This window comes from Chelonia mydas, chromosome 3, assembly GCF_015237465.2.
Source record: "Chelonia mydas isolate rCheMyd1 chromosome 3, rCheMyd1.pri.v2, whole genome shotgun sequence".
NCBI lineage: Eukaryota > Metazoa > Chordata > Testudines > Cheloniidae > Chelonia > Chelonia mydas.
In genome coordinates this window covers 11,079,237-11,106,012 of record NC_057851.1, presented here as the reverse complement: position 1 = coordinate 11,106,012, position 26,776 = coordinate 11,079,237, and the positions used below count along the sequence as shown (strand labels likewise).

General features: G+C 42.6%; 1 protein-coding gene across 6 annotated transcripts in view; it reads right to left on the bottom strand.

Moving 5' to 3' along the window:
- PKHD1 (PKHD1 ciliary IPT domain containing fibrocystin/polyductin) overlaps positions 1–26,776 on the bottom strand; it is a 363,852-nt gene that overhangs the window by 148,537 nt on the left and 188,539 nt on the right. For all 6 annotated transcript variants that reach the window (XR_006289317.1, XM_043542122.1, XM_037893881.2 and 3 more), the window contains exons 43-48: positions 22,878–22,990; positions 21,692–21,797; positions 20,230–20,364; positions 17,044–17,179; positions 15,060–15,306; positions 4–181 (exon numbers count right to left, since the gene is read on the bottom strand). Coding sequence is in view for 5 of the 6 variants with exons in the window: in XM_043542122.1 (XP_043398057.1) it covers positions 4–181; positions 15,060–15,306; positions 17,044–17,179; positions 20,230–20,364; positions 21,692–21,797; positions 22,878–22,990 (915 nt within the window). In the remaining variant the exon portion in view is untranslated. The remainder of the gene's footprint in view (positions 1–3; positions 182–15,059; positions 15,307–17,043; positions 17,180–20,229; positions 20,365–21,691; positions 21,798–22,877; positions 22,991–26,776) is intronic.

Below are 26,776 nucleotides of genomic sequence, written 5' to 3'. Positions count from 1 at the left end.
TACCTGCAGTTGTTTGCTGACGAAAGGGTTACCAAAAGTCAGAGTGTAAGTCTCCTGGTCCAAGAGCAGAGCCATCCAACCATAGGGGTTTGATAAAGTATCAGAGACGTAATGGACTGTGGTTGTCTTATTATAACTACCAGTCACGGTTAAATTATAAGGAAAGTCTGGAGCCTCTTTTCTAGGAAAAAAATACATTAAATCTGTGTTCAAACCCTTCATTTAATAATATTATTACATTTTACTTTTTTTATAGCAGCGCCTACGGGTCCCATCTGGGATGGGGGTGCAGGCTCTGCCCTGAGGAGTTCATACTGCAAATAGATGAGAAAGACAAAGGGTGGAGAGGAAACAGGTGAAGTGACTTGTCCAAGGTTCCACAGAAGGTCTGTGGTAGAGCTAGGCCTGTTTGCTATCGGCTAGACCAGTGGTTCCCAAACTTGTTGCGCCACTTGTGCAGGGAAAGCCCCTGGTGGGCCGGGCTGGTTTGTTTACCTCCTGCGTCCGCAGGTTCGGTTGATTGCGGCTCCCAGTGGCCGCGGTTCGCTGCTCCAGGCCAATGGGAGCTGCTGGAAGTGACGCGGGCCGAGGGACATACTGGCTGCTGTTTCCAGCAGCTCCCATTGGCTGGAGCAGGGAACCGCGGCCACTGGGAGCCGCAATCAACCGAACCTGCGGACGCAGCAGGTAAACAAACCAGCCCGGCCCACCAGGGGCTTTCCCTCCACAAGCGACGGAACAAGTTTGGGAACCACTGTGCTAGACTATACTTTCCAAAGCAGGGAGAGCTGGGTCTCTCACATCCTAGGTGCATGCCCTAACTGCTGATCTAACACAGGTTGGGTCTCTCTCTCTCTTGCTTTGTCACACTCTCATGCTTTTTCATGAAAAAATGTCTAAAGGACCAATCTGGAATGAAAAGAAGTTCCCAAAACTTCAACATTCTTCACAAGTCCTGTCTCCAGCCACACCCAAAGATTACTCAGTTGATTAACAGGCCTTCTACACGGTCAGTTCCTAAAGCCAGAACAAGAATATAACCGAATTGTGTGACATCTCGGACTTTACCTCAGATTTTTTCAGTTGTTAGGACCTGACCCAAAGCCCACTGAAGTTAGCGGGATTCTTTCAATTAACTTCATTGGATCCTCAGAAATATGGTCTGGAAACTAAGGGTTCTATTCCCAATTCTGTCACTTAACTTCTGTGTTTCAGTTACTCCATCTCTAAAATGCAGATAATACCTAATTCACAAAGCTGGCATGAAGCTTAATTTACTGGTGTTTCTACCACCCTTTGAGATCTTTGGATGGAAAGCACTACCGTTTATAAGTGCAACACATTAGCATTACATGTCTTTCCACAATGTTAACTTCTCGGGGGGGAGCAAATATATGAATAATAATCTATAAAATGGCCATTAAACAATGGGAAGCATATGTCATTTAAGCTCACAAATATCTTTTTCAGCTCCTGCACAAAGGAAGAGACTTGAAAGAGAGTGTGTGGATTGCATCATGGACAATTGTTTGGTTAGTCAACTCTTCGCAAAAAAGGTGATGATTTCACAGAACCATTTATCTGATCATCCAAAGAAAAACTCAGAAAACTACTTCTTCTCTAATTTCCCATTTCTCACCTATCTCCAGTCCAGTCCATCAAAAACTACTCAACAATGTAAAGTAATAATGACAACATTCATGTGTGTGAGACACATTGTAGTTAAGATAACTGAATTCCAGTACTAAAAAGAATAAAGTACAGCTGGAGTTACTAGATTCACCTGTATTGATTACCCCAAAGCTTTTAAACAGCTATCACCACAGGACAGCCCTCTCTTCCCCTTATTGTCCCCCAAACTGTAAGAACATAAGAGCGGCCATACTGGGTCAAACCAATGGTCCATCTAGCCCAATATCCTGTCTTCCAAAAGTGCCAATGCCAGGTGCTTCAGAGGCAATGAAGAGAACAGGTGATCATTCAGTGATCCATCCCCTGTGATCTACTCCCAGCTTCTGGCAATCAGAGGCTAGGAACACCCAGAGCATGATATTGCATCCCTGACCATCTTGACTAATAGCCATTGATGGACCTATCCTACATGAACTTATCTAATTCTTTTTTGAACTCTGTTATAGTTTTGGCCTTTACAACATCTCCTGGCAACGAGTTCCATAGATTGACTGTGCGTTGTGTAAAATGGTACTTCCTTTTGTTTGTTTTAAACCTGACACCTATTAATTTCATTGGGTGACCCCTGGTTCTTGTGTTATGTGAAGGAGTAAATAAGACCATAAGAATGGCCAGACTGGGTCAGACCAAAGGTCCATCTAGCCCAGTATCCTGTCTTCCGACAGTGGTCAATGCCAGGTGCCCCATAGGGAATGAACAGAACAGGTAATCCTCAAGTGATCCATCCCCTGTCGTCCATTCCCAGCTTCTGGTAAGCAGAGGCTGGGGACACCAACAGAGGCTAGGGACGCCAATACAAATACAATATAAAAATAATACTTCTTTATTCACCTTCTCCACTCCAGTCACGATTTTATAGACCTCGATTGTATCCCTTCTTAGTCATCTATTTTCCAAGTTGAAAAGTCCAGGCCTTTTTAATCTCTCCTCAGATGGAAGCTGTTCCGCACCCCTCATCATTTTTGTTGCCCTTCTCTGACCCCTTTCCAGTTCTAATATCTCTTTTTTGAGATTGGGGTGACCAGAAATGCAACAGTATTCAAAGCGTGGGTGTACCATGGATTTATATACTGACATGATGGTATTTTTTCTGTCTTATTATCTATCCCTTTCCTAATGGCTCTTAACAGTCTGCATCTGACGAAGTGGGTATTCACCCACGAAAGCTCATGCTCCAATACGTCTGTTAGTCTATAAGGTGCCACAGGACTCTTTGCCGCTTTCATTATTATAGATGACTATGCAGATTTCTGGGAACTAGCCAAACTGTCAGACACTACTACAGTGATCATCACAGACCAAGTGTAACCCACACGCCTTCTGGGTGTGGTGTTCTGTCCCATCTAATGGCATCAAGACCACTCAGCAAGAGAGAGTTAAATGACTCTGCTCTGCAGCCTTAGCTAACAGCCAGTTAGCTTTCAGCTCATGTGGTAGAGGCTCATGCATTAAGCTCCAGAAGTCCCAGGTTTGATCCCGCCTGCCAATGACCAGGTTCTGTCAGCGTTACAAGTGGGGGCTCCTCGGGGATCTCAACTAGGAAGTCTCTGAAGCTCGGGACATGTTTCCTTAGCTAAGGGAAGTATATAACCCACACAGCTTCTGGGTGTGGTGTTCTGTTAGCCTTAGCTAACAGGCAGTTGGCTTTTAGCTCATGCGGTAGAGGCTCATGCACTAAGCTCCAGAGGTCCCAGGTTCAATCCTGCTGACGACCGGGGCCTGTCAGCATTACACAAGCAGTGAAGCATTTCAGCACAAGTGATATCTCAAACTGTGTAGTTTTAGAGAAGAGACCCCAGTTTACTTGCAGTGAATTTGTGTAGTTTACCCAGGAGTGGGAATTCAGTCATACCAGGCAGTCATATGGCAAAGTCTAATCAGCAGTTAGAATTGCTCAGACTCTATTAAAGAAACCTGTAAAGAGCAAAGAAAATGTTTCTTGATTGGAGAAACAGTCCCACAGAAGGCTATAATAGCAGCCTGGTACGGTGTTTAATGTCAAGATGCACATATCCATTGGTGCCTACAGCCCCAGAATCACTGCAGCTGGCAGGAGTGGAAGGAGAAATAAGCAAAAAGGAAGACACACACGTAAAGTCTAAAGCCTGCTACGTCCTCCCAGAACTACAAACGGAAGACCCTACCTCGACAAAATCATGCATTTGGAAGCAAGCTACATGTGTTGATCAGATAAATCCTTGTTCATATAAAGCAGCAGTGGATGGGCATACTTAATTGAAAGTGCAAATATATTAGCCCACTACAAATACAAAACATAACATGGACATGGGGGGAGTCACGATCAGCAGGACACAGGAGATACATAGGCCAGCGAGCGACCGATAAATACTGGAACAGACTTTCAATACCATACCCCATCAGAAGAATCAAATGCAAGACAGTCTCTTGCAAGATGAATGTAGCTTCGATCAGAAACTTTTAACACGAACTAGGTACAATGCCAGGAGTATTGCCTTTTACAGAACACTCAGCAGCAGGATAGTGGGTGGAGGGGAGTATGGAGAATAAATCAATAGAAACTAACTGGAAGGAGCTTAGAAGGGTTAAATGGGTGGTTCACTACTAATAAACCTCCCTTTGTAGGCATCAGATGGGCCAAGGTATTCACACTAATTAAGCAAGCAACTGACAACCACTATGGTACTGTCAGGTTGTGAGCACTTTCGCACCTGCTCAGGTATGGAGGAAAACCTTCATACGAGGATGTGCTGGCTGCCACTTCCAGCAGCCCCCATTTGCCGGGGACGGTGAACCACGGCCAGTGGGAGCTGCGATTGGCCAAACCTGTGGGCACTGCACGTAAACAAACTGTCCCAGCCGCCAGCGGATTTCCCTGACGGGCCACTTGCCAAAGGTTGCCGATCCCTGTGCTACAGTGATGGAAAACCACAGCAAGCGAGAGGAGATTCAGGGCCACAATTCCCAGCTTCAGTGCAACATGTCACTTTTGTTTTTCTATTTTCACAGTATCTCTGCATTATATTGAAGCCCCACAGGCAACTGTGTGTTCGAGGCAGTTTTTCTATGGGAGCCAATAGGTGTAAAAGTGGACAGGAAATTCAGTCTGCGCAAACCAGTCTGGATACAATCTGTCAGTCATACAGTTTTGCACTGCTGCCCATCACCGTAGTAGGAGAGTGCCTTCCGTGTATCATCAGTTAACAATGGAAAAGTTCCTAGTTCTCTTTATGGAGTCACTGGCATTTCTCCCGTTTTGGCCTAAAAACTCCATTTGGGACAAGGTTTGGGTTTTTTTATTTTTTCTCTTTAGGTTTTATTCATTTACTCTATGTTTTAGGTTGATTGGTTTTAGGGGCTTGAGGGTTGTTTTTCTTTTTGGTTGTTTGGAGCTTTTTGGGTGGAAGGGGTGTGTGTGTCATTTCTGTGGAGGTAAGGCTTTTCCAAACAGGAAGGTTTTGCAATGCTTCCTGAGGACAGTCAGACTCCATGTTCCCTGAATAGCCTCTGGAAGTTTGTTCCACAGCTGGATCCCCTCAACTGGGAATGTTTTTTCCCCAACTCTCCCACACTTTGTCCTGCTCTTCATTCAGATATTACCCCACCCACACGCACCCTAACCCGGCATCAGCACCAAAAAAATCAAACCAGGTTTTGGGAGGGTTGAAAAAGACCTGCCACTTTATGAAAGAGTTAGTCTGTCCAAGTTAACCCTGACTTTGATACCACATTCCCTTCAAAAGGATGTTTCTGTGCTTGTTTCTCATATTCTTGCCAAACTAACTCCAAAATGGGATTAGACGGCTAATGGAATTTACCAGCCACAATTAGCACCATTTTCATTTGCCCTAAATAGCCAACAATTTCACTGTGCCCTAAATAGCCACCAATCTACCTCTCTTTAATGTTAATGAAGCAGAGGAGCACAGGCTCGAGTATTTCTAATTCAAAGGAGCCAAGGGAGCCTGCATGGATCATTAACATGAGAGAGCTTCATTACCAAAAGAAAGAGCCTTTCCCTGAACTTCCCCTGGCTTTATTTGAAAGAAACCAGGAGGCAGTGGTCTTAATGCAAAATTAACCCTTGCTTTAAACAGTTGGAAGCTTTTACAAACTGTATCAGAAAAAAATGGATGACTCATTGACAGTGCTGTATTTTTATATTGAAGTGGAGTAATTCAATTAAGGAGTAATTTGCTTTAGAAATATGGCATAGTTACGAGACAGAACTTTACAATCTGAATCACAATTTACCATTGCGGCTGTACAAACTGTTATGTAATTTAGCTCAAGTGTACTGTGTAGAGCTGTTGAACATAGATGGCCCACAAAGGATTTGCTGAACCAATCAACAGCACCAAGGAGAACAAATATTAACTCTCCTGTTTATGTTTACCATTAGCTTTCTTATCCTAAGGCTCCATATCTCTGCGTATGGTGGCAAGCGCTGTGTTTATCTCTAAACGCATTCTGTTTGGTACATTTGTGAAATAACCCATTATGATTATCCATCTCCTTAAAACAGGAAATCAAATAGCAGCTCACTTCAAATGGGGCTGCAAACATTTGTGTCAATACTCTAATTTACTGTTGTACAAATGGAGGTTAAATGCAAACTCTGACTACAGCAAACTCTTATAGTTTAGGTGGTGGACCCAAGAACATTTTTTTTTTTAATTGTGGAGGTTCAAAATCTTTAGATATTGTCACTAAATCTGTGTACTCAAGTCCAAAGACTGCGAATGTGATTCTTATCTCCCTTGCATGATGTAACTCCTATCTTCTGTGGATATTCTCCTGATTTACACTGGTATAAGTATGAGAAGAATCCTGCCTTTTGTGCGTGGTTTTCAGAGATGCTGAGCAGCCATTACGGGAAATACAGTTCTGAAAATCAGACACAAGGTGTTTCAAGTTGGGCATCCAGAAACCGAGGCAAAAATTTGGAAGCATGCATTTTGGGACTGCCATAATTTACCTCACATCTGTACTGCCATTGTCCATGAACATTATGCTAAAAATCAATTCAATCTTAGGACCAATCAATTATGTAAGAAATACAGTGTAGCAAGCCGGACACAGGTAGGAAATTCAAACAAGTAGGCTTGTTAATTGAACAGCCAGCGTCCAGCTGTTAAATGCTCACCAGCTAAACCGTGACCCCTCAAGGCCAATTTAAGCTAACAGAACAGTGTGTGTAAGTGTAGGAAAGGAGTCTGTATGTGTGAATAAGTGTGTGTATTTAGTGAAGATGTGTGTACAGAGGGCAACAGTCATGTGTGTAGTGAGTGAAAAAGTGTGGCTTTGCATGTGTTTGACGCGGGAATTGGTACACACATAGGCACCAAGATAAGTAAAGCTCAAAGGAGAAGCAAAACTAGAGTAATCATTTGAACTCTTCTCTTGAAGTCATAGAAGTATAGGGTACACGACTCCTTTCACACTGGAGAGGATATTAGACCAGATTTAGGAATTAAGGTAATCAAAAAGTGAGCTAACCTTTTCATCTCCAGCAAAATAAAGGAGTGAAGCAATAAAAGGCTCAGCTGCAAGGCTGGAGCAGGGCAAAAATCCTGGCTTTCAAAATTCCGCAGTGGAGGCAGATGAAAATGAGTGAGTTGCAAAGTTACACCTGGACTGTATAAAGTTTACTAAGTGTTTTTAGAATTCCTTGGGATGGAAGGTGCTGTGTAATGGAGATTATTCCAATGCTTTCCTCTTGTAAAAATCATGCATGAGGAGAAGAAACTTTTAAAGTCACTTAATCACATTATGACAATTTTTTAATGAGAATTTATTTTAATATTAATAGGGACTCACATTTCCAAGATAATATGGTTAGCAGTGGCATTTTGAGTGACCGTATCTAGCCTGCAGCCACTCAACACTGCATCACAGCATACGCTGTTCTTCACAGCACTCAATAACTTTCTTGCATGTAGATTTATAAAGACTTTTATAAGCTTCAATTATATTTTTACAAGATGTAAAGAGCCCTTCCAGGGCAGTTTAACTGACACATTAGTTTAAATTTCAACTGGATGTGATGGAAAACGCTCTTTTTGAGATATGTCCAGATCCATATTTCCCTCAAAGTTCTTGGGGTTTTAGGTTCAGATAGAACTGATACAAATAGTAGACAGAATAATTTCTAACAAAAAATAATGATTTTTTTGATAAAATAGAAATGTTTTTGCAAAAATGTCCGGGGGCGGGTATTTGGGGGAGTATTTTTCAATTGGGTTTCGATCAAAAAACTGAAAACCAAAAAATCAAAGATTTCGGGGATTTTCAGAAGCCAAAATTGGATTTTCTTTAAAATATTGTCAAACTCCCTACATATTCTGAAAGAAAAGGCGCTTTTTTCCCCAATTTTTCATGGCAGTGGGGGGGGGGGGGAGGGAATTAATTCTTTACTAGTTCTATATTAAGGGCTCAAGTTTGGCTGACAGTAGGAACAGCAGGCAGCTGTGAATTTGAGATCCTGATCCCAACCTCCCTAAAGTGACTCCCTGGAATGGATTCATTTATATACACAATCAAAAAGGCTCATTTTCAGGGAGTGCTGAATTCATCTCTCTCTTCCCTCCTTAATATCTCCTGCCAAGTAACATTACAACAAGGAAACATGGTGCATTTGGGTTAACATCAACATGACACGAAAGCAAAAACCACAGAATCAAGATTCAGACAAACAGGACCAAATTCTGATCTTTTACACCAGGGTAAATCTGAAGCAACTCCATGTCAATCACTCTGCATTTACTGCAGTGCAACTGACCATCTGTTCCGTTCTCTTTAAACAAAAATGCACAGTACTTCCAACACTATGGAATCAGAGTGAGATTCTGATTGTTTTGTTAGCCCCAGAAAACTTCTGGCTGCATAAGAAGAGAAGGATAGTCTTGTGGCTACGGAACTAGACTAAGATTCAGGTGATCTGGGTTTGAGTCTTAACATTTGCCATCAGGGTCTTTCCCCAATTTAAGATACAATCCACTCTGACAGCATTAACAAATAAGATAGAAACCTTGCCTCCTGCATGACATGGCTCTGAGGAAGCACCAGTGGTACTATGATTATAGATGGGAAATTCCACCAGCTATAAGGCCATCTGCATCATGCCCAGAGAGGCTATGCAGAATTATTCCCTGCAGTACATGTTTTGTGCTTTGCCCAGTCCAGTTTTAAATTATTCAAATGATGGTACTTTCTTTCACCATTCTCCTGGGAGATTATCCAAGATCAATAGACTTCATTGTGACGAAATTTTCCCCGCTGCCCAGTTTTCCTTTCTCAACTTCTTTCCATTTTTCCTAGTTACACCCCCTGGCACCAATCATAAACCATTCCCTCGTTCTTGTTTACAACCTTCAATACCTCTGGATGAAATCCACCTTCCCCCAAGACATCTTCCAGTTGTGCTGTAAAAATGTACTTTATTGTATCATTCTCTGTAGCCCCTTATTTACTTGCCTCCACATTTCCCTGACGAGTCCATTTGTAGAGCACTGCCCCTGTCCATGAAGCCTCTTTGACCTATACTCTATTTGAATGCACATTATGTGGGCTGATGTTCCGGGCTGCAAGCTGATGTTCTTTCAACTTAACATGAAGGTGATTTGGCTGGTGGCGCACACACAGGAGAGTGAGATCTAGAAATAGCATAGAGAAGATTCTCTTGATCTCCATGGAGGAGGGTTACTCAGTTCAGAAAACATTCCACTGGGGGACAGGCTAGCAGCTGGCCTTGGGAAGTAGTGCTGCCAAGTATCTTTGGCATCAGCTGACTCCCTGCTCTTGGAAAGAATGGAAAGAGGAAGGAGGCTAGCCTGAAAGGAAAGGAAAGAGCCAAAGGCCCCTGCTGCGACCAGCTTAAAAGTATTAAGCCATCTACCTGCAGTGAAGGGCAACGTTGAATGCCAGATTCAAACTTTCCCAAAGTTCATAAGTGCTGGGATCTAAGGTTCTAATTCATTGTTAGTTCTGCTCACCCCCCAAGACCCATTGGCACTGTGAACTGGAAGGAACAAGAGGGATCTGAATATTTGTTAGAGAAGTGCACCACCATCTTTTATGCATTAGCATCATTTATATTCTGGGGGTGCCTAGAGGCCCCAATCAAAACTGGGGCATCACTGAGCTAGGGGCTGTATGTATATAGAATAAGAGAGAGCCTCTGCCCCAAGAGCTTGCAATCTAAACAGGCAAGACAAACTAAATAGACAACACAAGTTACTTCTTCTCCCAAAGAGTGGGAGGGGAAGTAACTTGCCCAAGGCCACATGGCAGAGCCAGGAATAGGACATAGATCTCCTTACTCCTGGTTTAGTGCCTGGTCCACTTAACCACACAACTCCGTAATCCCACTGATTACAGACTTTTGGTTTAGTGGAAGTGAGTATTTGCATGGGAAGTTTCCATGTAGCTGAAGGCTACAGGAAATGTCCCCCAGCCCAGCAATTATACAGCAACTTGTTTTTTTCCTATTTGGAAATGTTTTTCCTTCTTCTAAAACATGAATAATACGAAGGCTCTGAATTATTTACATCCATCTGACAGCGCTCTTCAGCACTGCTGCCAGTGTGCAACGAACTTGAAACAGCAAAATCGGAAAATGGTACAGATTTGTACACTAAACATAAAATGAAATGATGGGGGACTTGGGGAGGGGGGAATCAAAAAGCTGGAGTGACTTTTTTTTTCATGTGATAAAACACTCCTCTTAAGAGAGAGCAATTCTAATGTATCCTTCCTCTATGAGCAGTAGTGGTAATGTTTGGCTACGCAACATTTCTCCTTTAGCTGCCAGCAACTCAAATGCAGTAGCCAGCCCAGCTCACATAAGCAGCGGTAGCAACAAGAGGTGAACTGGAATAGCACTTCGCAGCTGTATGTCCGTCAAAGCTGAAGCGAGATATTTGCCTCTTCCTGAGAATTATAGGAAGAGCCTGACACATAGCAGTTCGGGTAGGAAACTGAACTTTCTGAGCCTGAAGGTCATTTACCCTCAGGTTACGTCTACACTGGAGTGGAGGTGTAATCCCCGGCTCGGGGAGATGTACCCCTCGCTAGTTTGCATTGAGCTAGCTCTCTAACATCGCAGTGCAGCCAGGGCTCCACAGGCAGCGGAAGGGCCTCGCCACCTAGAGATTCCTGTCTGGACCCTAGGTACCTACTCGGGGTGGCTAGCCCGCCCTGCTGCCTCTGCAGCTGCAGTGACGCTGCTATTTTTAGCATGCTAGCTTGATCAGAGCTAGCAGGTGTATGTCTAGGCAAGCTGGAAACCACATCTCCAGCACAGACAGACCCTAAGGCCTTAAGCCACCAGCACACTGTAAAGGGGCCCAAACAGGTGTTTACACTACTACTCACCACCACAATATATTTTCCTCTATATAGAGCAAACAGGAGGCAGAACTAAAATGACAGGGGTACTCAGGGTTTTTTCAATCACATGACCCTTCTTCACCTCATGTCACGTGACTGAGCTTAGGAAATATAAGGGCCTGTGTCTCATTTACATTTCTGGTAAATCTAGACAGCCAATGAAGATGCAATTGTAGCATGTGTGAGTATACCCATCCTAGCTTTAATATAGCCAGTGTGGGAAACAACAGTAGTGACCGTGTGGCGGCAGGGGCTTCAGTACAGGCTAGCCGATCCCGTACGAGCCTGCTGGGGACCCTGGGTATGTAGTCGAGTTGTTAGCCCACACTGAAGTCTGTCCTGCCACGTCTTCACTACTAGAGAGACCCATGCTAGCTAGATTAAAGCTAGCATGGCTATGCCTAACCTTGTTACAATCATACCTTCACTTGCAGTGCAAAGAAAGAAGCAGGCTGGCAAGGAGAAGAGTATAATAGAATAGGGAGGGTAAATTCTGCACCTTAATCTGGAGGGTGATTCTCAAGGAGAGAGACAACACATCATCTATTTTAGGTACTTACGTGGCCTCCATCACCATAATATCCGAGCACCTCTCAATCTTTAACGCATTTATCCTCACCACACCCCTATAAAGTATTATCCCCATTTTATAAATGGAGAATTGAGGCACAGAAAGGCTATGGCCCAGATTTTTAAAGGTATTTAGGTGTTGCAATGCTCAGCATTGCAATGCCTAACTGATTTAGGAGCCTAAATCTCATTTTCAAAAGGCATTTAGGCAGTTAGGAATCAAAATCCCATTGACAGTCAATGGGATTTAAACTTCTAGGTCATTAAAAATCTGAGCCTAAGTGACTTGAGCAGGGTCACACTGGAAATCTGTGGAGGAGCAGAGAATTTAAGCAGGTCTCCAGTCCTAGGAAGTGCCCTAACCATTGAACCATCCTGTCCTCTAATTTATTTAGAATTTCTAAAGGCTTTTGGATTAAGTGCCTCATGAGATGCTATTGGGAACCTTTATATTTGAAGGCTGAGATGTCCTGTTACAAAATAAAAAGTGGTATTCTCAATCAGGGATCTGAATGTGCTTTCCAAAAGGTAACTCATTACCTGAGCTGCTCAAGGAAAAAAAAGGAATGTTTGTTATTTTTGTCAAAAAAAAAATCTTTAAAACATTTTTTTTAAACAAATTGTGGTTTTTTTGTGAAAATTTTCATTTTGTTGAGAAGCCATTTTTCATCCAAGAAATAAAAAATGTGGAGAAAAGATCTTCGTCCAGCTCTATCAATTATCATAATCCCCTTTTTTCGATGGGGGCATAAGTGGCATAGAAAGTAGTTGGTTTGCCCAATGTTAGTGGCAGTGGTCACTACAAAACCTAGGTCTCCTGACTCGGAATCCTCTGCTGTAACCACTAGACCACAGTGCAGTCAGCGAGAGTCATGTCCTGAGCAGGTGTAAAGATTTGGCCCAGGAAGAACAACATAATCAACTGAAATCATAGAGGTAGAATGTAATTCCCCAGGGATAGTGGGGTTAGCTTGGCTACTCTTGTGAAAAGTGCCATGGACTCTTCAGTGATGAGTGGTGAGGACTTGGGTTGGACACGTGCAGAACCACCGTGCTGGGGAATCAGTATAGTGTTGATTTAAAGGGTAGAGCGCCAGCTGCTACATTAACAACAGGCAACAGCCAGGTCTCTTATCTACCTAGACTATGTATCCTTATCCTACATTCATCATTGTAGTATCTGAGTGCCTTACAATCTCTAAGGGCTTGTGTGCATTGGATCTGGAGGTGTAATTTCCAGTTCGGGTGGACATACCCACGCTAGCATGCTAATAATAGAAGTGTAGCTGTGGCAGCGCGAGTGGCAGATAGGCTAGGTGCCCAAATACGCACCTAGGGTTTCAGATGGGATCGTACTTGGGGATCGTACTGTCTCACTGCAGCTACACTGCTGTGGTTACTCTGCTGTTTTTAGCAAGTTAGCTCAATCAGAACTTAGTGCAGGGACATCCACCTGAGCTGGAAATTACACCTGCAGTTCCACTATAGACCTACTCAAAGAGTTAACACATTAACTGAATTCTACGCACCCCACAGTCAGTAGGCTTTTGTCTTAGGTTTGTCTATGGTGTCCAGGTCAGGGAAATGGGTTTTACATTTCTGTCTGGAGGTGGTGGGACTCTAAGCTCTGCCAGGAGTGAAGCCACAAGGGATTTACCAAGAGAACTCTGTTTCCCACAAACACCCTTGAGGATGGTATATGCTTTATTCCAGTGGCTTATTCCCTTGCTGTAACAGGAATTCATAATCATGCAGAGTGAGGAAAGACCAAGTGGTGAGCTGGAGCCGGTTCGCACCGGTTCGCAAGAAATGGTTGTTAAATTTAGAAGCCCTTTTAGAACCGGTTGTTCCGTGAGGGACAACCGGTTCTAAAAGGGCTTCTAAATTTAACTGGCCCAAAGTGGCGCCTTAGGAACCGACTCTATGGTCAGGGGACAGGGGTGGATGGGGCAGGGGTCCGGGGGGGGGGGCATCAAGGAACGCGGGAGGGGTTAGATGGGGCAGGAGTCCCGGGGGGCGGGGGTGGGCAACGACCCCCTCATGGGGTGAGGAGGAACCAGTTGTTAAGATTTTGGCAGCTCATCACTGGAAAGACCCGCAGGGAGCTAGGACCAGTCCGAGAAATAGCTTTGAAGAGGAGAACTACAAACTCTGTTCTCAATGCAGAGCACAGGAGCTGCTGTGAGATTAGCTGGCCATTGTTGCTGAGTAAGGTGACCGAGTACTGACCTAGCCTAACCCTGTTTAGCTAGTGAGGTCTGATGGGAATCCCCATGCAAGGTGCCTTAGCACCTCATGGCAAAAGAAGGAAAGTTTATACAACAGGGTTGCCTGCCTTAGCAGGGGACTTGATTTGATGACACAGAAGGCACCTTCCAATCCTATGTTTCTATGAAGCACAGACATGAAAGGTTACATAAATCCTAACGGTGTCAGCAAGAAAGACACAACAGAAATAGAATTCCAGAAATTAATCTATTGTAAAGGTTTGTTTTTTTTTTGTTAATTAAATAAATCAGCGTACTTAATCCTGCATCATGGCAGGGGGTCAGACTAGATTACCCTTGCGGTCCCTTCTAAGCCTGTGATTCTAATACCCCGTAGAAACAGCAGGCTGCTGATCCAATGTTAGCTCAGCTTGTGTGACCATGAAATGCTGGCTCCAATATTAATAGTATTATATGAATCTGAAAGTTCATTAAATCAACATGGAAAATGAATTAGATGGAACTGAAGTGAGTTTGCCAGGGATAGGTGTAATCAGCCATTATCTTCAGAACAATCCACACTTGGGGAGCTCTTCAGGGAAAAAATTGTAAGAACATTCTCCTTGGTTTGAATCTAATGTAATTCAAACTTTTTTCTTTAATCCTCCATTACTTGTGATTGTCTTTATTGTCTAAAAATATCTGATGGAGGCCAGAAATCTGGGTTCAATTCCCATTTCTGCCATAAACTCTATGACCTTGGGCAAATCATTTAGGCCAAAAGTGTCCACTAGTTTTGGCTACCTCAGTTTCAGGGTCCATCTTGAGATGCACAGAGGCCTGATTCTCATTTACACTAAGACCCGTTTATACCACTCTGACAGTGTGAAGGACTGTACAAGTGGTGGAAGTTACAACTACATCCACTTTAAGGCCCCTCTGCACTGCCAGAGTTATGGGAAGGGACTGCAGAATAAATGAGAATCAGGTTTTTAATGTCCAGCCTTGCCCTTGGACAAGCTCAGCTTTTACAGCTATAGAAACCAAAATAATAAGGGTAAGTGATTTGCCTAGGACCAGAGAGAGAGGCCATGGAAGAGCTGGGATTAATCTTAGTCTTCCTTAGTTCCAGAACTGTGCCCAGACCTGATACCTCTTCCCAATATGGAACATAAAAGCCCAGGCCAGACCTGAGCTTGCAAAGATGTAATTGCTACTTACAAACCAATAGACATACGGTGAAAAATAACGTCCCTTCCACAAACACTCCCCCTGGCAGCGTGACTGAAGTTAGCACTGGCCACGCAGGAAGCTGAAAGTGTGTCCATAGAAGCAAGAAGGTGACTTCCTTCCTGTCCTGTGAGGGAGCCATCCATATCTTCGAGGATGGCTGAATGGGGAAATGGGAATGACGCCTGGTTGGGTGAATTCAGGAACGCCAACTGTTCAGCTCTCACTGTAAATCCGCCTGGGGAAACAAGCAACCATTCAGAAATGCAGCGTCACACCTTTGTCTGACTGGGTGCTGGGGCACTACCTACTCCCCCCTTTCCCCCCGCACCACCCCCACCTGGTGAACAAGGGGTTAACCTCAACTCAGTTTCCTGTCAGAGAAATGGCTGCTTGGGACAGAAAGGGGAGCCTGCAGGCCTCCACACCCTGGGTCTGCGGTGTGGTTGGTCACATACGTTACATGTTATTGGTTCTACCTACTGACTGGATAATGAAATATTTTAAACAGAAGAATCATAACCAGATGGGAAGCATGGTCATAGGAATGGCCTTACTGCACAGACCCAAGATCCACCTAGTCCAGTATCCTACCTCTAACAGGTCTTTTGATTCAAGCACTGGATTCAGATGCAGCAGTAACAGTAGGTTGGCCCCAAACTAACATCATCAAATAGGCTCATAACTACACACACACACACACCCCTGGCCCAGGACCCAAAGCAAACCAAACATAGCACTTTTGTTCACTAGTCACTGTTTGTTAATATAGGACCTTCCTACTGCACAGCTGAAGTTGCTTTGGGGGCAGATTTTGCCCTCCTGGTGCCATTTGATCTCCATTGCTGAAGTATTTTTCACCATTTTTACAGGAAAGTATATGGTTTTATACAGTTTATAATTACACATACACTCATATTTAACAGTTAATTGCAGTTGGAACTTTCTTCAAAGAGCCTTTGGGTAGCTCCTGAAAACTCAATATAATTCTTCGTTTACATACATTATCTCAGGCAAATTCACCTAAGATTTAGGGTGGCCTGAGGTACAACCTTGTTGGAATTCTATGAGGATGGGTTGCAGTGATTAAAGAATATGCCACTATGTTGAAGTATTACCCCCCCTCCCCGAAAAAGGAATATTAACAAATGAATGTGTTAATCTCTATCCTTACGTCCCAATGGGGCTTCTGAATAATTGTCCCGAACTCAGAGAAATAGGAAAATTAAATCATGGTTGGGAAAAAAAAACACCTTCATCTGAAATCTATGCAGCATTCATGTCTGTCAGTTTAACAGCCCAGCTCTTCTAGGTAGAGAATCCATGTGCAGCATCTGCACCCAGAGCCCCAGACAGGGGTGAGCGCACTGCAGTAAGGGGCTGGCAAGGCAGCAAAAAGGCTGTAAGGAGATACACATGCGTCAGCCCACCAGTGATATCAGAACAATGAGGACTGCTTTCAAAAGCACCCTAATGAACACGTATGTGTCCGAGGGATGGAGTTATAATGCTCCCACCTAAAATTATGGCCCAGAGCTGGCCCAGGTTACCAGAGCCGCATAAGACAGGTGTTGATTTGCAGGACAGCTACATTAAGTTTTTCTATGACCCTCCTTCCCACAGCATCTGAGCACCTCAAAATTTTTAATGGGTTTATCCTCACAACACCACTCCGAGACAGGGAAGTGCTATTACCCCATTTCATAGAGGGGAAACTGAGGTACAAAGAGACTAGGTAACTTGTCCAAAGTCATACAGGAAGTCTGTGGAAATGCAATGAATTGAACCCAGATCTCGTGAGTCCCAAGGCAGTGCCCTAGTCAGTGGATCATCCTTCCTCTGGGATACAGGTAGCAAACTCTAGTGATGCCTCTCAGTGAAAGAAACAAAATCACAAGGGCAACACCAATCTTTACAGAACTCAAGGATTTTTCAGACTCTGCTATGTCAGAGCATCAGTGTAAATGTAACTTACCCTGGCCTTGGTAACAGCCAGAACAGGTGCTGATTGCAGTGCAAGTGCTAATATCGAAGTTCATGAAAGATGTACTGGAAACCAACAGTTCGTGCCTTTGGGGAGTTTTCAGCCCTGCTGACATACAGCTACTGCCCTGCAAGATGAAAGTAAAGAGCACAGCCGAACACATCAGCATTTGGGTCTCCCGAGTGAAATAAGCCCAGGGTCCAGATCCTCAGCTGCTGCAAATTGATGTAGCTCCTTTGAAGTCCACAAAGTTGGGACCAATTTACACCATCTGAGGATCTGGTCCAGGCTGTCCAATATATTCACAACAAAACTTGGAAGCATACAAAGGATGGAAAATCAGAAAGCAAATAAATATGGAGAAAGAAGAAAAGATAAGGGTGAAAAAAACAAAAACAAAAAACTTAGGCAAAGAGGCAAAAAACACGACCAGAAAGAGAAAATGGACAGAAACAAAATGACAGTAGCTCTTCCAGGACATAGCACACAGAGACATGGGGGTGGCTGGTCCCATCTACCAGTCCATGTGCTGCTGCTGGGAGCAATCGTAGGCACAGAGATGGTGGGGAGAGTGGAAGAGGAACTGGCATGACCCCATCTGCTGATGTTGGTTTGGGGCCCACCCACTATCCTGGAAAGACCCGCATCAGCAGGAAAGCACAACCAAAGCCCTACACAAACATTGTATCAAGGAACTTTAAACACATGAATCACAAATGCAATTTAAAGGTACTCTATAGCAACAGGATTTTTTTAATTAGCCATTAAAGATGGCATTGTCCCTTTAAGAGCCTGGGGCTCCGCCATTTCCCTTGAGCCCTCCCCAAGGAGGGAAGTTGGAGATTCTCTCGGTGAAGAACTTGGTTCCAAGTCAGTACTGAGCTAATGCCTCAACATGGGGTTCCACAGACCAGACAGATTTAAATCTTTGAATGTTTTTTCCTACCTACTTTTTGCTTTATTTATGTCCATCCCATCACCCCCAATTATATCCCTTTGCTTCACATTGTACAAGCTGTTTCCTTTCTTAATGTTTCAAATATTTTTAGAAGACTGTTTCACTCTTTCTTCCTCCCCAAACATGCATCACCTGCCCTGGACAATCTGTCTTTGCCAGAAGTTAACGGTTTCTTTTACATGCAATGCATATGCACCTGGTTCACTGACTGAAAAATGCAAAGTCTCTGATCCAAAGCCCACTGAAGTTAACGGGAGCCTTTTAGTTGACTTCCGTCAGGCCCAGATACTACAGCACTAAAAGACTGAGGACTCAATTTCAATTTTCCTAATATTTCCAAAAATAATAATCTGCTTGCAAGGCATCTTTTAAAAAACAAAACAGCTGGCAGAGCAGAATAGCCAATGTTCCTGTTAAATTCATGTCACAAAGTTTTAATTGATGTTAAAGAGACATCATTATTAAAGGGAGAATTACATAAATTAAGATGTAAATGATGACAAGGCGACTCTTATCATGAGATAATCAAAGATAATCACACCCTTGGGGGGCAGTGAGGAACAACGCACAGCTGAGCGCCTCTACTTCTCTTAACATGTAAAGCGCTGGAGTTCTCCCATGGATCCTGTAACAACACAGAGAGCCATCCCTTCAAGTCTGAGAGCAATTCACTGTGCAGCTAGAAGATTAGTTGTTTGGGGCCGTAGCTTTATTTGAGCTCTGTACTCCTTATGGATCAATCCACTACATTAAAATGCTGTCTTCCCCGGGCTTATAAATTAGCCTTTTAAAAAAATATATCCATCAGCCAATCAGATTGGCAATGTACCCCAAGCAATTCAGTAAGCTGAGCTAGAAACCAGAGCAGAAAAATATGAAAAAGAAAGCTGTGGACAGCTGTTGATAAGATTCTATTATTAATTAAACTGTTTGCATTCCAGTACCACACAGAAGACTCAGTCAGGCAGGGATCTTATTGTACAAGATGCTACACAAGCACATAGTGAGGGAAGATACAATTTACTGTCATAAATAATAACAGTTAGCACATGATCGTATTTTTCATCTTCAAATATGACTTAATTCTCAGAGCCCCAGTGTGAAACACTGATTTACAGAGTGAGGAATCAGGACAGAAAGGTAAAAATATTGCCCAAAAGATCACAAGGGGTATCAGTGTCAGGACTGGAATTGTGTACCCGAGTCCCAAACTTGTGCTCAGGCCACTAGATTAAATTTTTCAGTGACACCTGGTTATACGCTGGCTGGGCATTTTTGTAAAAGGTTAAAACTAATGATGGTTAGAGCTGGTCAAAATATTATCAACAGAACAGTTTTCCATCAACAACTGAGTTTAGTTTAAATCTAAATGTTTCACAGGAATGCGTCAATTTTTGACTAATGGAAAAAAATCAAAATATTTCACTTCAGCAGTGTCAAAATCTGTCATTTTTGATACTGTTAAATGTTTCATTTCAAAAGTGTCATTTCAATTCCTTCCGTTTAGTCTGTTATACTCTATTAAAATATTAATTTTGATACAATATTTAATATTATGTGTATACAACCTATGTTTAAGAATTTAAACAAATGTCAAATGAAATGTTTCGATGGTCTCAGATCAACATTTCTGAATTTTTTTTCTGTGGGAAATTTCAGCTTTTGACTCCAAATTGGACTTTAAAAAAAAAAAACTGGAATTTCCCACAGAATGGAAATTCTGTCTCTGGCTCAGTTTTAGTTTTTGTGTTTGGATAGAGCTTGTACTTGGATATACAGTAAAACCTGTAGAACCTGGTATGTGAAAAGTGACATTATATCTAGTTTTATAACCTTATTGTACTTCCCTCTACTACCATCCTAAAATAGAGGTAGCTAATATTATGAAACCACTGACTTGGAAGGGTAATGTTGCTGGCACACTTCCCTCTCATTCAGTACCGAACTGGTGCCCTTGCATGGTATTAGGGGCATTGAGCTGCTGGAGTGCTGTTTTTCAGGTGGAATGGAAGAAACGTAGGCCCTTATTATTCGAGTTATGGAGGTTTCTCAAAGCTCAGAGATTAAGTGAAGTTGGCACTGAGAAAACAACTAAATCTTCTGGAGAAGCTGGCTTTTGTATTTCCTTCTGTTGGGTCTGATACTAGTCTGTAAGAAGGACCGTTTTAAAATAGACTGGGCTGAAGAAGCAGAATGAAAACAGCTATTGGAGTTCTTACCTTTTGACCAAGGTGTCCAAGTAATAAGCTGTTAGCAACAGTGGTGTTTCCAAGGCTTTCTACGATGTCAATTCCAAAATCTTTGCAAGCATAGATCTGGAAATTTCGGAGTTCCAGGTTGCGGCTGCTAAAAATCTATTTAAAAATAATAATAAATTCAGAAAAGTTCTGTGGATCATTATTATCCTTTCACCACTGTGTAGCAGAAGAGGGAGATTGTCAAAGGTACAAACAGAAGTTGAGCATCTAATTTATCTTTGAAAAGCTCACCCTTAATTCTTTATTCCTGTTTGCAAGGATTCAAAAAAATAACAGGTTATTTCCACGCTGATACAAAAACTGCACTGGAAAAATGAGACTAAATAGTCAGCAATATCCAGGGTTGAAGATGCTGTAAATACTATTTTTGTAATTATTGGAGAGAGCAATAGCTAAAGACGACAAGGGGGGAAAAGATGTATTATAAAGAGGCATTCCTTGAACGTAATCAAGGTACTTTTTACAACCACATGATTATGGGAAGATAGCTACCAGTGGGTAGCACATTCAGGGAACACAAAATAAACCTCATTATTATGATGCGGTGGGGCAATAAGGTACAAAGAATAATAAATTGGGTGGTTTGGCAGCCTGGCTATCTGAGTCAGCATGACGGATAAAAGGTCACCAAAATTGGAAAACACTGGTCAACTTTATGTTGTTTCATACAAGTAAACATTTCCAGAACGAGCAAATTCCATTCTAGGATGTTGAAAAATTCAACAGTGTACAGAGAAGAGCCACAGAAAGGATTTGAGACTAGAAACATGCCTTACAGAGACTTTAGGAGCTCAATCCCTTTAGGTTATGAAAGAGAAAGTTAAGAGATGACTTGATCACAGCCTATAAGTACCTATATGGGAAGAAGGTATTAGATACTATAGGGCTCTTTAGTCTAGCAGCCAAAGGCATACCTAGGTTCAATGGCTGGCAACTGAAGCTAGACAAATTCAGACTAGACATAAATGCACATTTTTCACAATGAGGGTAATTAACCATTGAAAGAATTAACCAAGGCATGGTGGTGGATTCTCCATCATTTAGAATCTTTAAAATGAGCTTGAATGTCCTAAAAGGTCTGATCTAGTTCCACCACAAGATATTGGGACTGATGCAGGAATTACTGGGTTAAATCTGGCCTGTATTATGCTGGAAGTCAGACTAGATCAGTGGTTTTCAACCTGTGGTCCACAGACCCCTAGGGGTCTGCAGACTATATCTAAGATTTCCAAAGGGTCCCCACCTCCACTCAAAATTTTTTAGGGGTCCACAAATGAATAAAGGTTGAAAACCACTGAACTGGATGATCACAGTGGTCCCTTCTGCAGTACCAATTGACCAAAGTGGGTACAGAGGAGCTGCACCTTTGAGGATTACATTGAAGTGTCCTGAACTACCAAAATACAATTAAAACCAATTATACCTGAACCCCGCCTTGATTTCTCCAGGCTGTGAAGCTCTGGAACAGAACTGGGCCCAGGCCATCTACACGTTTTGGCTGGTATTCTGGATACACCAGGAGACCATACCTGTGTAAGAAGAAAAATGAAGGAAGAGAATGCCCAACTTTCTTTCTGTATATTTATTTATGTGTAGGTTTTTCTATTACACTTATCATGGTATCTTAGTGCCCAAGCCTGCACTAGCTCTCTGCATCGGCACATTTATTCAGAAATAAAGAGGTTTTGTACTCAAATATTTATATTTATATATATATATCTCTAACAATCCTTGTCCAGAAGTAGTTCTCTAAAACTCATGACATTTCTCTTGCAAGTGCCTCCAGAATTTGCCACAAGAGGGCTAATGCTCAGGCTGAGACAAGACAGCTATGTACTCTTACCATCCATCAAACTCTGGCCAACTTTGCTGCCTCTGAACTAATTGGATCCAGATAGAAAGTCCCTTACAATTTGGAATTCAACAACGTAAGGGTGAGTTTTGATTCCAACAGTGCCAAAGTTTGGGTGTTTCTGCACGCAACAATTTTGGTTTGACCAGTTGGAGGGTTTCTATCTAGATCATGGTTCAAACTTCCTGAAGTTTTAAGCATGTGAATAATCCCAGTTCTATTCAGTAAAGCACTTAATCACATGCTTGTATTTAAGCATGTCCTTAGAGTTAAGCCTATAAGCACCTGCTTAAGTGTTTTGCTGAATAAGGATGGGATTACTCACAGGCTTGAAGTTAGGCAGGTGATTAAGTGCTTTGCTAATTTGAGGCCTTAAATCTACAGGGATCACTTCATCTGGTACTGAAATGCAGCACCTCTGGGGTGAAATGCATCAGCTGTTAACAATACACATGAAGACTACACAATAGTTTAGGACAGGAAATGAAAAGGGATCTGTCTAATTGAAACTTGAAATGGAAACTATTTACAGATAATCCATGAGAAATAAACCAAACTGAATGGTTATCAGATGACTTCTTTCTGCTATGGAAAAATCCTTTAATAGATCAGAGAAGATTTTAAATGAACACAAAGCTCTGAAGCTATATTTAAAGGGACAGAGCCTAATTATCTATTTCAATTAATGGGGGGAAAATACTTAAGCAATTCATACTATTGAAAAAAAAAATCTTTAGCAAAGGGAATCCCCAAATACCTTGTGCAGGAATGGGCTGTGTTCTTACTGAAGGCAAGAAGAGGAGTTTGTGACGGTCCGTCAGGCGAGAGATGAAAGAAATAGCCATAACCAGCGGCACACACTGTATTAGCCTGCAGACAAGCATGCACTACAGTTAGAAGAGATTCCTGGCAATTAAAAGCTTTGTTTTTAAAATCACTTTGGGCCAAGCCCTCTAGTCCTACGCCTTTAACTTACATAGTTCTCCTAAGTGCTTTAGAAGAGCTAAGTATTTATTTATTATTATTAATTTATTATTATTGAAATCAGTGCAAATTCTGCCAAGTACATACTACAGCATCCTCACTCCTGCTTTCTTTCTCACCCAGAGCCACTCTCCACCCTCAAGCCATGCAATAGTATCTGGCAGACAAGCAGGCATATCACATAGCATCTCAAGTTCCATTCTGATCTGTAAATTCCACAAAATTCCAGGTTGGCTAAAATTTCTTGTTCACTGAACATTATTTTATACATAAGTGGGCTGATTAAATCTTGGTCTACCAATTTCTGTCTTTCTCAACATGTATATTTTTCCATGCAAAAACAAACAAACACTAGAGTTAATGCAACACTAGAGTTGAGATATTGAGCAGAACATGCAGAATTAAGGTTTAACGGACGAGTGATTTGTCAATGGTTGGAAGCTGAAGCTAAACACATTCAAACTAGAGACAAAGGACGGGTTTTTTTTTAAATCAGTGAGGGTTATTAACTACTGGAAGAAGTGACTAAGGACACGGTGGATTCTCCAGCACTCAAAGTCTTTAAATCAAGACTGGGTATCTTTCGAAAAGATATGCTACAGCTCAAAACAGAAGATCCAGGCTTGATGTAGAAATTGTTGGCTGAGGTTCTCTGGTCTGTGCTATGCAGGAGGTCAAACTAGAAGTCATAATGGTCCCTTCTGGCCTTAAAGTTATGAGTTTATTAAATAAGTGAGTAGGGAGTGGATTATGCAGGGATATAAGCAATGGGATAAGGAACTTTTCAACGCCAGCAGTGAAATCCTGTCCCATTGAAGCCAATGGGAGTTTTGCAATTGATTTCAAAGGAGACAGGAGTTTATCCTAATCATAATTCAGATCTGCTCTGTGTTGGCAGTGGCCAAAATTAGTTGTCATTAGATGGTGTCAATCGTCACGGTGTTTTTATGTGGACACTTTTCCACTAGGACCTCCAACTCACTTCGCAAAGGTCACCGGTCAGCTTTAAAATGGTAATGAGTAACGACCCTAATCAAAGCCACACCAGTGACCCAGAGGTGAAAGTCTCCATATTCCATTGCCAGTCTCCTGACCCTGTTAGTTCCCTGCAGTCATGATCTTTGACATCTTTCAAAAAACAAAAGGATATCAATGTCCAAAGCATTGCCTTATCTCCCATCTTGCAGAGCTGCAACAGTTTAGAACATGCTACCCAATACAGATCCCTTTCCCTTAAAAAAATGCTTCTGCAGTCAAGTCACAGTATTCTAGGATCTTTTACTTGCAATTGCAATTGTGCATTCCACAGAAGATTCATAAGGAAAAACTGCACATTTATTCAGGCAGCCAGTGGCTTGAAGGCAGCGGTTTTAAGCAGGCAGGGAATTTTGTGTGGAAATCAATTTTTTGTGAAGTCAGTGTATTACGGACATCCATGCAATCAAAATTCCAGAGAGAAATTAATTGCCAGTGTATGCCAGATACCTGAAGGTGTGCATCTGAAGTCACTGGAATAAAATCCAGTCAATGTTTTAAGTGCCTTTTAACTGATAATGTAACTATTTCATGAATACTTTAGGATGAACAGTGATGGTCCTTTAAAGCTCTGCTTCCTCTTCTCCCCACCAATAAAATACAACACTGAAGGCGTTTCTAGCACTATTCCCCAATGCCAAAGCCCATGAGAATGCAGCAAGTTGTCCTAATGGGTCTATGCAGCAAGCACTCACATTGCAGTAGGTCTCAGAAAGCGCCATGGTAGGGAAGCAATGGTGGACAATGCTTAAAGGCAGAGGGTGTGTCCTCTCCCCGATGTCCAATAGTCTGGGAGTTGGCTAGTTGAGATGATATTGGTAAGGAGCTAAGGAACCTTTCATCAGCAACAGTGAATTCCACTGAATGCATCCGATGAAGTGAGCTGTAGCTCACGAAAGCTTACGCTCAAATAAATTTGTTAGTCTCGAAGGTGCCACAAGTACTCAAGTTACTACTAGACAGCTGTTTGGTGAGCTAGGTGCAATTGTTGATGTCCATCCATTTTCTGGTGTACAGGAGACCACAGACACAAAAAGATACCTCTAAGCACTAATTTGTATCCCTGTGCTAAGGCAAGAGGCTAAGGACTGAATAAGCATAGAGAATAAGTTGCCTTCTTGTGTTAAAGGAACTCCCTCCATGTTGGAGCTGATGCGCGCTGGAGAGGTGCCTGTTCCGAGGATAAAGAGAGGTCTTCATTCTCCAGGGTTGTCAATGCACTAAAACCACAGAGAAGTACAGGCCCAATTCTCCTCATCTGGATGCAAAATAGAAGTAGGTATACTGAAGCTAATGGAATTACTTTGGGGTAAATGAGGAATTCTTTAATGACTGGTTCTGTATGTACCCTGATTCACTCAAAGTGACTGAAAACGATTGTGATGTTACGAACAACAGGATTAGGACTTCACATGAGGAAAGGGCTGCAGGAGTTTATGAACTGCTGTAATGGGACCTGGCCCAGACTCTTTTCTCTATTTCACTGGGATAACTGAAACGATGGGACTACACTGGTTGTGGCAAATCTGGAGTAACTGAGATTAGAATCTGGTTCCAGATGTTCAGGAATAATAAACGGGGGATGATAAAAACCAGAAAATGCATGATCTGTAGAAGCAGAATTGTTTGTAGACAGAATGTTGATTTTCTAAGTCCTTCAGGAAGCAACAGCAGTTTCATAGAATATCGGGGCTGGAAGGGGACCTCAGGAGGTCATCTAGTCCAACCCCCCTGCTCAAAGCAGGACCAATCCCCAACTAAATCATCCCAGCAAGGGTTTTGTCAAGCCTGACCTTAAAAACCTCAAAGAAAGGAGATTCCACCACCTCCCTAGGTAACCCATTCCAGTGCTTCACCACCCTCCTAGTGAAAAAGTTTTTCCTAATATCCAACCTAAAGCTCCCCCACTGCAACTTGAGACCATTACTCCTTGTTCTGTCATCTACTACCACTGAGAACAGTCTAGATCCATCCTCTTCGGAACCCCCTTTCAGGTAGTTGAAAACAGCTATTGAATCACCCCTCATTCTTCTCTTCTGCAGACTAAACAATCCCAGTTCCCTCAGCCTCTCCTCATAAATCATGTATTCTAGTCCCCTAATCATTTTTGTTGCCCTCCGCTAGACGCTTTCCAATTTTTCCACATCCTTCTTGTAGCGTGGGGCCCAAAACTGGACACAGTACTCCAGATGAGGCCTCACCAATGTCGAAGAGAGAGGAATGATCACGTCCCTCGATCTTCTGGCAATGCCCCTACTTATACAGCCCAAAATGCCATTAGCCTTCTTGGCAACAAGGGCACACTGACTCATATCCAGCTTCTCGTCCACTGCAACCCCTAGGTCCTTTTCTGCAGAACTGCTGCCTAGCCATTCGGTCCCTAGTCTGTAGCAGTGCATGGGATTCTTCCGTCCTAAGTGCAGGACTCTGTACTTGTCCTTGTTGAACCTCATCAGATTTCTTTTGGCCCAATCCTCTAATTTCTCTAGGGCCCTCTGTATCCTATCCGTATCCGCCAGCGTATCTACCACTCCTCCCAGTTTAGTGTCATCTGCAAAGTTGCTGAGGGTGCAGTCTGCGCCATCCTCCAGATCATTAATGAAGATATTGAACAAAACTGGCCCCAGAACCGACCCT